General features: G+C 34.7%; 1 protein-coding gene across 1 annotated transcript; it reads left to right on the forward strand.

The window, feature by feature from the left end:
- The first annotated feature begins 244 nt into the window (after positions 1 to 244).
- LOC135666669 (sigma factor binding protein 1, chloroplastic-like) lies at positions 245 to 583 on the forward strand. Its single transcript, XM_065178298.1, has one exon. The coding sequence runs from the start codon at positions 245 to 247 to the stop codon at positions 581 to 583; it is 339 nt and encodes a 112-aa protein (XP_065034370.1).
- Positions 584 to 14,072: the final 13,489 nt, after the last annotated feature.

The following is a 14,072-nucleotide window of genomic DNA, read 5'->3' on the forward strand; positions in this document are numbered from 1 at the left end:
ATTCCTCTTTTTATCCCCATCACACCTCTCCCTCTCTCTCTCTCTCTCTTTCTTTCTCTCTCTCTGTATATATAGGTGTGTGCACGAATCTTTATTGGATGCACAGTAGCCACGCCATGCTCTGATAACATTTCTTTTTCCTCCCTCCATCATCTCTTCCCAGAAACCGCATACCCTCCTCTCCAAAAACCACGGCTCTGCACCATAAAAATCTCCTCCCCTTCATCCTTAGGAGTTCCTGGCGATGAAGAGACTGGGCGTCCACCCCAAGTGCCTCAAGCGGTCCAAGGCGGCCAAGAAGACCCCGATCAAGGTGGTGTACATCTCGGACCCCATGAGGGTGACCGCCACCGCCGCCACCTTCCGCTCCCTCGTTCAGAGGCTCACCGGCCGGGACTCGGTGCTCGAAACGACGGATGACTCCTCGACAGCGTCTGCATCTCCCTCGGCGGCGAGCTCGACCCCGTCGAATCATGGCGTCAGCTGCAACGTGGAGCAGGAGAACAGCTTGGTGGCTCCGATCGAAGCGTTTGATGAGGCGTTTGTTGCACGAATGCTGGAGAGCTTTTCTGGATTCATGTAGCCGACGCTGTACTAGCTCCAATCCTCAAGTAAGAGGACGTTGGGAGTTTAACAAGTGTGACTCCATCATGGTGGTGTTCTCCCAAGGATTCTGTATATATTCCTCCTTTGGTAGTATTACTGTACTTTCCATTGCACTTGCAAGTAAACTCTTATTTGAGTGTGATCTTCTTATGAAAAGATCAAACATGCTTGGCCATGGGTTATTGGAAGGCATTGGGATGATACAAATATAGGAGATGTATATAAGATTTTATGTGTAGTGGTGAATGAAGTGGAGTAGCATCTCATGGAATTCCTTCATAAACAATTCTTTTACCCATATATTATGCCTCCTGGCCACAAAAATTATATATCTTCCAAATAAAAGTTGGGATTTATGAAAAGGAAGTGATTTTTCTTACAAAAATGAACAACATTTTTGCACAAGACCTCTACTTAATTACCTTCTCACTAGAAAAGGGAAGCAAGAAATGTGTATGATTACATCCCTAGTAACTAAAAATTCCTTTTATACAATAAAATTCTTGTAGGTAACAAAACATATAACACTGGTATTCTCTATCAGTATTTGGGACACCATCTATTAATATATGTTAAGTCTTCTCAATATTGATATTCTCCTTATTTAAGAAAAAATAAAACATCTTTTTTTTTTTTTTTCTAATTTCTTATGTTTCCATTAATCTTCTCCTGATCTATACATGTTTAATTAAAACCAGTGTTATAAGGTTGAGTTAATGCTCATTGATGTTCCGTTCTTTTGCTTTGCTGTCCACTATTCATAAAACACTTATGGTAGTTCACTTGCTTTCATATTTGATAGGTTAGATAGATAAGATGGTGCTATCAACCACGTAGCCAAGTGAGCTATCATAGTTAAGGCAATTGTGTTCTTTTATCAACCAGGTAGCCAAGTCAGCTATCATGAACTTTCTTATGGGTGTCCATACAATTAGTATAGTTTTAGCTAGTTAATTATGTTAATTTAACTGTATTCATATTATTGTTATTATACAGAATAATTTTAATATCAAATCTAAAATCAAATAATCATATATCCAATGTGCGTATTTTTCAATGAGAATATTTTTATTTGATTCATAGAATGCACTTTATAGTTTAATCTATAGAATGCAGCAATACCAATCTCCTCTCTTATTATCTCTCAAAGAACCACCATGAGTGATGAAATAGAAATTAGGGAGAGTTGAGAATAGATATATAATCTCTTGTTGTATTATGTTATAAGGTGTATTAAGTCTTTAGGATATCCTATATATTATAGGTGAGAGAGGTCATCTCCTAAGAAATCTATCGACTTTCTTTTTATTGTATAATAACCATAATCAAAATATAATCATATTTTTAATTATCTTATCTAATATTTTTTCACTTACTCATTAATTTATAAGATAAAAAAATTAAAATTAAAATAAATAAAATAAAAGTTTATTAAAAATAATTTTATCAATTCAATTTTAGAAAAATTAAATAATATTTTATGCATGGTCATAAATTTTAAAATAAGTCAACAAGTCAAATAAATACAATAATACTTTATTAAATCTGATTATCAATACAAGTCACAATGGTTCTATGTCATCAATATCATGCTCCCTTCTATTAGGATCGTTTCGACATTAAGAGAGGGGGTGAATTAGTGCTTTCATAAAAATTACATTAATTCAAAAATATCGTTCAATCAAACCAGTATCGAAAAGATGTTTAACTTGCAATGTGCATAAAAGTAGTGAGCAAGTAAATCAGTAAGCAATATGAATAAAAAGCATAAATAGAAATGCAAGCTAATTTTATAGTGGTTCGGTTGTCCCGACCTACGTCCACTCTTGATTCTTCTTCCGTCGAGGCCATTGACGTTCACTATCGATCTTCTTTCGACGGATGAAGATCAACTACCCTCTTACAACTCTTTCTCTTTTTCATATGCTCAGGAAAGAACCTTTATACTTCTCTTTTACACTTAGACGTCATTCCTCCCTTAGAAATACCTCTAACTCTAGGAGGAAGATACTCTAAATTTTAAAAGAGATTACAACACATTTTCACTCAAGTATTATTTCTCTTTCTATTTAATTTCTTGCTACCTCAATTAGGAAAGAGTGGGGTATTTATAGACCCCAAATGACTTCAAAAGTAGAGTCAAAAAAATATCACATCCTCGGTTTCAACGGTACTGGCGGTCCCACCGTCAGTATTGGGTGGTACTACCACCTGCACCCTTGACAACTGGTGGTACTACTATCCAATCTGGGCGATACTACTGCCTACCAGACTGACATTGGGCGGTACCACCACTTGATACAATTTGGGAGACTGTATCTTGGTGGTACCACCACCTGTTCTACCAGTGCCACCGCTTGACCCATATATGGGTCATTGAATCAGCCTCCTAATGGGCCTAACTCAACCTTGAATCAGGTCCAATGAGCCCATAATTGAGTTAGCCTAGTTAAACCTGAAACTAACTCAATTAGACCTAGACTACTTTGATCTAGACACACATGATTACAAGCGTGAATCCTATGTTGCTTGATATATCATTGATTCATATGATCCTTCAACGCATAGTCATCTCGTTTGGTGTATTGCCCAATCGGCATATTGACCTTCTGTAACATCCGATCTCCTTTAGTACAATATCCAATCTTTTGGCCCAATGCCTGAACTTATGGCACGAAGTCCTTCCGGCATGTCGACCATGTTGAATCTTGGATTTTGATAATGAAACCAATTGATGTGTTTATGATCTAATCTACATTTTGAGTGATGTAGGACTAACTTCGATTAGGAAAGATAATTAAAGCAAGAAGAATTATGTTGGGCCGGAGTGGAACATGTTAGAAGATTGGACGTCGAGCCGAAGGATCGGTCGATGTATCAACAAAAGGCCTTGGGCCATGGGATCGCGCATCGGGCCAAGAAGAGCAAAAATTACACCAAGAAAATCAGAGTTGCGGAGGTCAACTGACCGATTGGACAATAGGCTACAAAAGAGGATAATGCGCTGAAGAATTGGACGAGGCGTCGATGAATCAATGACATGCCGAATAATATTTGATTAGCTTTGTAATAATTTTCTAGATCGAAGTAGATTTTAGGCGTAATTGGGTTGGAATTGGGCCAACTCAATTAGGGGCCAATTGGGCCTAAGTTTGGGCTGTGTTGGGCCAAGTGAAAAGGTCCAAATAGTGACCCAACATGTGAAACCGTCATGGCACAATCTCCGAGACTGTGTCAGGTGGTGGTATCACTGATTTGGGCAATGGTACCGCCCAGACACAATCTTTGAGAGACTGTCAAGCGATTGTACCGCTAGTCTGGGCAGTGGTATCGCCCAGACACAATCTTCTAGGCGGTGGTACCGCCCAGTGCAGGTGGTGGTATCGCCCGTACCCCGAAATCTTAGGGATTTGAATCTTAGCTCCAAGTTTTGAAGTCATTTGGAGTCTATAAAAACCCCAGCTATTCCTACAAGGAGTAGTAAGAAAGTTAAGCAAAACTCTATAATTCTAAAGTTGTAAACCCTATTAGAAAGTTGAGTTCCCTTCTCCTAAAGCTTAGAGAGAATTCTAAGGGAGGTGTATGAGGGATACCTTGTAAAAGAGGATCGTAAAAGGTTGTCTCATAAACTTGTGAAAAGGAGAAAAGGGGTATAAAAGGGTAGTTAATCTTTGCCCGTTGAAAGAATAATTTGGAGAAGAAGACTTTCTCTTTGAATGCCAAAGCTATGAATGCTTTGTTTTACGTCTTAGACAAAAATGAATTTAATCATGTTTCTATTTGCGAAACTACTTATGAGATTTGGCATACACTTGAAATCACACACGAAAGGACGAGTAGAGTTAAAGACTCTAAAATTAATCTTTTGATGCATGATTTCGAGTTATTTCATATAAAACCAAGCGAAACTATTATTGACATATACACCCATTTTATGGATGTCATCAATAGTTTAAAAACACTTGGTAAAAGTTTTTTCAAATTTTGAACTTGTTAACAAGATATTAAGATCCCTTCCAAAGAGTTGGGATCCTAAAGTAACGGCTATTCAAGAATCTAAGAACTTGAACCATTTTCCAATTGAAGAATTTATCGGATTTGACACTTAGAACAAATAAAGACCACTCAAGCGAAAGCTCAAGTGATGATAACTTTGAACTCTTAACAATAAAGCTTAAAAAAATTTTAAAACAAGAATCGAAGAATAAAAATAAACTTAAAAAGAAGAGGTTGCCAAAGAAGAAGACACTCAAGGTGACTACGGACAAAACGAGCTCATCCGAAGATGAGGAGCAAACCAACAAGGGCAATGTGGCGAACTACGCTTTGACGGCTTTCGTCAATAAGGTAAGCGACTAAATCGAATATCTTTTTCCTTACCATAAAATTACTTAGTATTTTTCATGATTAGTTTTAAATATATATATTTTTTATCATGAGAATTGCTAATAATACTTGCACATTAAATAAGATTAATTCCTTGTATGTTATAAGAAACAATTATGTGTATCTTGATGATTTTGTATTGTTTTTCGATTTTAAAAATGATAGATGGTTTTCATATGAAAAAAACTTGAGCATACTTACATGAAATCAATCACAAAATTTGGAACTAAAAGAACTTGAGCTATTTTTTTATAGGAATCTATCTACGCTGCCTTTATTGAATTTTTCGAAAAGTGATATTGATGATGATTTTGGATCTATTTTCATATGACTCATTTTACTAATGAGATGATATATTCAACTAAATCATTTATCGCATTTATGACTTGTGATATATTCAACATGAAACATCTTTCTTGATGCACGTATGATTCACTCTTTTAAGAGAATATTTATCAAATCATGATAAGTTGAGATTTTCTTTATATGAATCAAGGCTTTTCATTATTCTCTTATGATTCTACTTGCTATATATATTTAAGAGGAGCTTTTCGATATAAATTATGAGATTTCTTATGCATGAATCAAGATGATTGATTATTTTTTCTCCTACAATTCTTTTGTTGTTTACTAAAGAGAATATCTTTTTTAAAATTAATGACTAACAATTTCTATTAAAGATCTTATACTATTTGATCTCCTAAGATTTTCTTTTTATTATTTAAAAAGGAGATTTGTTAAGATGAATCATTTACGAATTGATCTTTCTTGATCTTTCATTTTTCATGTCATGATTTTCATTTGATTACATTTGTATTTATGTGATGCTTAGAGCATTGATATCAAGAGATTTGATAAATCAATTTATGTCATTTTGAATCTCTTGAAAATGATTTTGATGATTTCATGATTTGAATCTAAATGAGATTTTTTTTCCAATCGAATCATGAACCTTCTCTTAATTTCTTAACTTGAGATTTTCTTTTATGAATCAAAATCTCTTGCTCTTTATTCTTGTATTATTCTTGCATTTTGATTAAGAGAAAATTTTCTATTAGAATAATGTCTTTTGGTATTCAAATAATATTTGATATTATATCTTTCATGCCATGATTTATTTATGATACTCCCTTATATTCATAAATTGTATACCTCATCATATTTGATTTAAATTTATCTTTGTTATGATGTGAAAATTAATGTAAAAGGAAAAGAATTACAAAACTGTATTCTTCTCTTCTTTTTGACAATAACAAAGGGGGAGAAAGAACTCACTAGCTTACATGTTCTAAAAAGATGTAAAATTTTACTAACTTGTATATCTAAAACTTGCTAGCTTGCTCATTTCAAAAGAGAAGCAAGAATTACTAGCTTGCACATCTCAAAGTAGAAGCAAAATTACTAGCTTGCACTTCTCAAGAGAGAAGAAAGAACTTGCTATCTTGAACATCATCAAGAATTGCTATTTTGCAATCTCAAGAGAAGCAAAAGTACTATCTTACACATCTCAAGAGAGGCAATACTCATGATGCATGAACATCTCAAAATTTGCTAGCTTATATATTGGAAAATGATATAAAACTTTCCAAAGATGCTAACTTGCATGTTGTAAAATGAAGTAAAATTTTGCTATCTTGCGCTTTGCAAAGGAAGCAACAAATACACTTCTTAAAAGAGAAGAAAGAAAATTACTAGCTTGCATGATGATAAAACTTGAAATTATGTTTTGATTTGAAATTACATCTCAAAAAATTGGCTAGATGCACTTCTCCTTTTTGTTGATGACAAAGGGGAGAAGATACGATGATATGAGAATTATGTATGGGATAGGATGTAATATACTTTGATATTTTGATACCATGATGATTTAAAATATTTATGATAATGCATGCAAAACTTAAGATAATGATGCATGCAAAGCAATGATATGCATATAATGTGTTGCAAATATTTATGATTAAATTTGCTTTGACTTGAATTCAATTTGAATTCAAGGTTCTATCGATGTGGTATATTGATAGGGGGAGTTAAGGTTAACTCCGTCATCAATTGGTTGTCATCATAAAAAAGGGGGAGATTGTTGAATCTTGATTTTTGATGATGAAACCAATTGATGTGTTTATGATCTAATCTGCGTTTTGAGTGACGCAGGACTACCTTCGATCAGGAAAGACAATTAAAGCAGAAATAATCATGTTGGGCCGGAGTAGAACATGTCAAAAGATTGGACGTCGAGCTAGAGGATTAGTTGACATATTGATAGAAGGCCTCGGGCCATGGGATCGAGCATCGGGCTAAGAAGAGCGGAAATTACACCAAGGAAATCGAAGTTGCGGAGGTCAACTGGCCGATTGGGCAATGGGCCGCAAGAAAGGATGATGCGCCGAAGAATCGGTCTAGGCATCGATGAACCAATAACATGCTCGACAACATTTGATTTGCTTTGTAATAATTATCTAGATCAAAGTAGATTTTAGGCATAATTGGGTTAGAATTGAGCCAGCTCAATTAGGAGCCAATTGGGCCCAAGTTTGAGCTGTGTTCGGCCAATTCAAAACCGTCGTGGCACAGTCTCTAAGACCATGTCAAATGGTGGTACTGTCTAGACAAAATCTACGAGATTGTCAGGTGGTAGTACGACCAGTCTAGGCAGTGGTACCGCTCAGACATAGTCTTCTAGGTGGTGGTACCGCAAGACTGGGTGGTGGTACCGCCCAGTGTCAGGCTGAAGGCAGTGGTACTGCCCGTACCCCGAAATCTCAGGGATTTGAATTTTGGCTCCAAGTTTTGAAGCCATTTGGGGTCTATAAATACCCCAACTATTCCTGCAAGGAGTAACAAGAAAGTTGAGCAAAACTCTAAGATTCTAAAGTTGTAAGCCTTATTAGAAAGTTGAGTTCCCTCTTCCAAAAGCTTAGAGAGAGTTCTAAATGAGATGTATGAGGGATACCTTATAAAAGAGGGTTGTAAAATATTGTCTCCTAAACCTATAAGAAGGAGAAGAGGGGTGTAAAATGGTAGTTGATCTTTGCCCATTGAAAGAAGATCGTTGGTGGATGCCGGTGGCCTTGACGAAAGGGGAATCTACGGAGTGTATGTAGGTCACGACGACCAAACCACTATAAAAATCTGGTTTGTAATTCTTTTATACAATTTACCTTTACTGCAAACTACTTTACTTTCACTATGCTTCCATACACTTTCAAGTTGAACATATTACCTATACGAGCTTTGTCAGATATCATATTTAATCGAAACGAAATTTTAAAATTGATGTTTTTACCGTTGCACTAATTCACCCTCCCTCTTAGTGCCGACTCGATCCTAACAGACCAGTCTTTCGGCCCAATGTCCAATCTTCTAACATGTTTCACTCTAGTCTAACGCTTGATTCTTCCTGCTTTAATCAATTTACCTTTCCATGATCGAAGTTAGTCTTGCATCACTCAAATGCATATTAGATCATAACTTCATCAATTGGTTTCATCATCAAAATATGAGATTCAATAATCTTCCCCTATTTGATGATGATAACCAATTGATGATGAAGTTTAAACTAAACTCCCCCTATTAATATGTCATATTGAATTAAAATAAACTTTTCTTCAAAAAGAACGATAACCTTTGAAACCATGACTTTTATATCATTGCATGCACATAAAATCATGAGTATTGTATGCATAATTTCAACTCATCATAATTTCAAAACATTAAAATATACCATGCATGATCATCATCATAACTTTGTCTACTAGACTGACACTGGGCAGTACCATCGCCTGACATAGTTTGGGAAACTATGTCTGGGCGATACCACCGCCTAGTCTGGCGGTGCCACCACTTGACCCATTTATGAGTCACTGAATGAGCCTCCCAATGGGCCCAACTCAGCCCAAAATCAGGCCCAATAGGCCCCTAATTGAGTTAGCCTAGTTACACCCGAAATTAACTCAATTAGTCCTAGACTATTTTGATCTAGACACACATGATTACAAGGATGAATCATATATTATCCATTATGTCATTGGTTTATATGGTGCTTTATCTGATCATTAGGTGCATCGTCCTCTCCTTTAACATATTATCTAATCAGCATATTGACCTTCCGTAACATCCGATCTCCTTTGGCGCAATGTTCAATCCTACAACCCGATGCTTAAACTCATGGCACGAAGTCCTTCCAACACGTCGACCAGTCCTCCTGCCAAATGTCCAATCTTCTGACATGTTCCACTCCGGCCCAACGTTTGATTCTTCGTTCTTTAATCAATTTGCCTTTCCATAATCGAATTTAGTCCTATATCACTCAAACACATATTAGATCTTAACTTCATCAATTGATTTCATCATCAAAATCTGAGATTCAATAATCTCCCCCTATTTGATGATGATATCCAATTGATGATAGAGTTTAAACTAAACTCCTCTTATCAATGTGTCATATTGAATTAAAATAAACTTTCAATCAAAAAGAATGATAACTTTTTAAACAATGACTTTCACATCGCTGCATGCACACATGCATAATTTCAACTCATCATAATTTCAAACCATTAAAGTATACCATGCATGATCATCATCATAACTTCTCCCCCTTTGTCATCAACAAAAAGGAGAAAAGTGCAACTAGTAAATTTTTTGAAACATGCAATTTAGTAAGTTAGCAAGTTTTACTTCACTTTTGAACATGCAAGCTAGTAAGTTTTTGAGATATAAAAGTTAGCAATTTTACTTTTCTTAAGATGTGAAAGCTAGCACTTTTGCTTTTCTTAAAATGTGTAGCTAGCAAACTTTGCTTCTCTTTTGAGATGTGCAAGCTAACAATCTTTGCCTTTCTTTGAAATATGTAAGCTAGCAATTTTGTCTCCCCTTTTGTCATTATCATAAAGAAGAGAATAATACAATAGTATAATTCTTTTCTCTTTACATAAATTTTTAAATCATGAAAAAAAGATATCAATTTGGTGATGAGGTATATAATTCATGAATACAAGGGAGTCATATGGGATAAATAAATTATGACATGAAAGATATTAATATCAAATCATGAGCACCAAAAGATATGATTTATTTTGATAAATCTCCTCTTGAATAACAAAAAGAAATCTTAGGAGATCAAATAGTAAAAGATCTTCAAAAAAAATTTTAAGTCATGAATCAAGAGAAAAAACATGATTCATTTGAATAATTCTCTTCAATAAAATAAGAGAATTATAGTGAACGATCTTGATTTATATAAAAATCTCAAGTTATAATTATCAAGATCATGGTTTGTTTGCATAATTCACCTCTTTAGTAAATGGTAAAACGAAGAAATCATAGAAGATAAAAAAGATTTTGATTCCTATAAAAGATACCTCAAGTCAAGAATTCAAGAGAGTTCATGATTCGGTTGAAAAAAACTCTTTCAATTTTAAATAATCAAAATCACTTTTATAGTTCAAGAGATTCAAAAATATCATAATTAGGTTCATCAATCTCTTATTGAAAAATTCGATAAGCTTAAGGGATAGAGAAATTTTCAAGAAAAATATATTATTCTTTTTTGGCTATTTCAATTCATGTGATTGATTTCATATAAGCATGCTCTTGTCTTTTATGCTAAATCCATACATCATCGATTAAAACCGAAAAATAAGTTTTGTCATAATAATGATCAATAGTATAACATAAAAAAAACATCTTTAATCAAATAATTTCAATGTCAATGCTATTGTTATTTCATCTAGTGAGCTTTATGAAGTGTGTTGGATCTCCGGTCATATGCCTTGAGTATCCATTATCAAGATATCATTTTGCTCATAGCTTTCGATTATAGTCATTTCTATAAGAAAGGTGGGTTTGTTTTAGGTACCAATTTGACTTTGGGTCCCTCAAGATTAGATCTACCTATCTTGTCTATTGGCATAAAGTCATTTATGGTTCCTTTAGAAACCCAAACTAATTTATACGAGTCATACTTTTTAAATATATATTTATAAGCAAAATGACCATGTCTACTACAAAAATTATACTTAACCTTAGGAAAAATATGTAATGTTAGTCCTTTAACAAATGTAGTTAGATTTTGTTGAGTGTTACTCATAAAGCTGATTTCTTCCTTTCCATGAACATGACCCTTATTGGTAAGAATCATATTTAATGATTTGCTACCAATTTTAAAATTTTCTAATGCTTGTTCTAATAACATAAATTTCTTTTTATATAAATCTATCTCTTCATATTTTAGTGCAAGGAGTTAACAAGTATTTATCATACTCATTTTTAAAATTTTTAAACTCATTAGAAAGAGAAGGGTGATCCTTTTTTAATAATTTATATTTTTTACCAACTAATTTACATTCATCAAACAAATCATGAAAAACATTAAGTAATTCATTGTAAAGTAAAGAAGCTTCAGTTGAGTCGCATACCTCGTCGTCAAAGGCCATCAAGGTGTAGTTGGCCACATCGACTTTGTTGGTTTGCTCCTCATCTTTAGATGTACTGGAATAGTCCAAGTTACCTTGAGTGCTTTCTTCTTTTTTGGCAATTTTTTTTTTAGTTTTGTACACTCAACTTTGGAGTGCCCTGACTTTTTGTGTTCATAGCAAGTGATTGTATCCTTTTTGAGTTCATTTTTAGATTCTAATATTTTTTATTATAGTCCATAATGATCTTTGTAATTTATCTTGTTAAGATAATCCTATAATCACATTCAACTAGAATTTATATATACATAAATGTCAATAGGATAACAGAAATAAATAATTTTAATTAAGTAATAAAAAATTAATAAAAATATTCACTTATACACATCAGCCTATCTTTCTTGAGTTGATCACAAGTCTCATTCTAAGAATATATTCTTTAAACATTTTAGGTTATAAAACTTTAGTAAATAGATCAACAATCATCAAAGTGGTGCTTATGTTCTTAATTGACACATTGTTTTTGGATTCTTTCTCTAACCACTAAGTACATTATTTCAATATGCTTAAAACCACTAGAATACTAATCATTTTTAGAGAAAAAAATTATTACGATATTATCACAAAATATCTTCAATGGTCTAGTAATTGAGTCAACCACACTAAGTCCTGATGATTCAATAAGCGATTACCTTATTTATGGTCTTAAAGCATGTCAGAAATTTAATTTCTAATATTGATGATGTAATAAACGATTGCCTTACACTTTTAAAAGAAATTGACACTTCAGCTAACATGAATATGAATCATGAAATGAACTTCTTACTTTCGAGTCAATTTACAAAATCAACATATGAAAATATCTCGTTATTGCTAGTCATAGTGCCTTGCAAGCCAATCACATGAGTGTATGACATGACACATAATTTTTTTGCTTATTATTATTATGATATTTTCTCACTTTATATTGCTTGATACATAAATATATTATGATATCTATAGATTTGTGTAATGGGAATCGGATCGTGATGAGATCACGATAATGAGACTAATTCACCTTTTAACATAGACCCAAAATAATCATGGTCATAGGTTACTCGAGAGGGACATCGAGATAACTTAATAAACTAGCTATATACCTATCTATATGATGGAGGCGACTAGTCTCATAGCTATTTATATGGGGATACTAGGGCTACAATGTAAGTGCTCATTAGAGAATGAGTTCACTGATTGATCCGCTCACGGAATGTTGGATGATTGATGATACCTCATTGTTAGACAACGATTCCGTCGTCCCAGTGGTGTACTTGGCCCTTAGACTTGAGACATCAAGGATGTCCTGTATGAGTACTCCATTTTTTTTATAATGAACTTATAGGTTTAGAAGTTTCAAATATAGTATAATTGGTCATTGGGAGTGGCAACCAATCTTACGAGGGCTATTGAGTGTCAATAGAGGATCATCTGCTCTCACTATTATGAGAGAAATATCTCATGTGTTCTTGCTCAAACAAATCCTTAGCCAAGGTCATTCAAATTGAGAGAGAAAGAGTTCTTTGGGAGAATCCGATTAAAGCGAGATTCGAGAAGAAACCATATGGGCTTGACAGCACCATGCCCAATGTATAGTCTCCAGGATATTAGATGGATGAGAGATTATAGGTATACGATAACTGAGGATAGATAGATCCAAAGGATTAGATTCCCTTATATCGTTTGAGACTACGGTGTAGTGGCCTAGTACGTTCGTAATCGATGAGTCGAGTGAATTATTATGAAGATAATAATTCACTGAGCCAAAAGTATTAAATCTCGTATTTTGATGATGAAACAAATTGATAGGTGTTTATGATTTAATCTATGTTTTGAGTGACGAAGGATGCTTTGATCAAGATGAGATAATTAAAGTAAGAAAAATCATGTTGTGTTGCAGGAAAATATGTCAGAAGATTGGATGTCGAGCTAGAGAATCAATCGACGTATCGATAGAAGGCTTCGGGCCATGGATTCCGGCATCGGGCCAAGAAGAGTGAATATTGCGCCAAGGATATTGGAGTTGCAGAGTTAACTAGCCAATTGGGTAATATGCCGCAAGAGAGGACGATGCGCCAAAGAATCGGACGAAGCGTCAAGGGACCAATGACATGTCGGACAACATGATTAATGCTTAGTATTAATTGTCTAGATCGAAGTGTGTTTTACATGTGCAGGATTAACTACGATAGCAAGGCTTGAAGCAAAATGAAGTCCCGGAGTTAAGGATGCGATTTCGTTGGGAGTTCGAGAGTTCGTCGGAAGTTCGTACATTCATCGGAAGTTTTGTCGAGAAGTCCCGGAGCTTGCCAAAGAAGCTCGTTGGAACTCGCCAAGAAGATCGTCGTGAAGTCCAGGAGCTTGTCGGGAGTCCGCTGGAACATTGCCGAGAGATCGTCGGAAGTTCGTCGGAAGATCACCGGAAGCTCGCCGGAAGAAACTAGACTTACAGACTTGTTTAGCATAGAATATGTCTTAGGAATCATAGTTAGCACATAATTGACTTTAGATTTGGGCCAACCCAATTAGGGGCCAGTTGGGCCCATGTAAGAACTATGTTGGGCCCAATGAAAAGGCCCAAACAGTGCCCCAAGAGGTGACACCGTCATGGCACAGTCTTCAAGACTATGTCAA

The sequence above is a fragment of the Musa acuminata genome, unplaced genomic scaffold (assembly GCF_036884655.1).
Source record: "Musa acuminata AAA Group cultivar baxijiao unplaced genomic scaffold, Cavendish_Baxijiao_AAA HiC_scaffold_1118, whole genome shotgun sequence".
Lineage (NCBI taxonomy): Eukaryota > Viridiplantae > Streptophyta > Magnoliopsida > Zingiberales > Musaceae > Musa > Musa acuminata.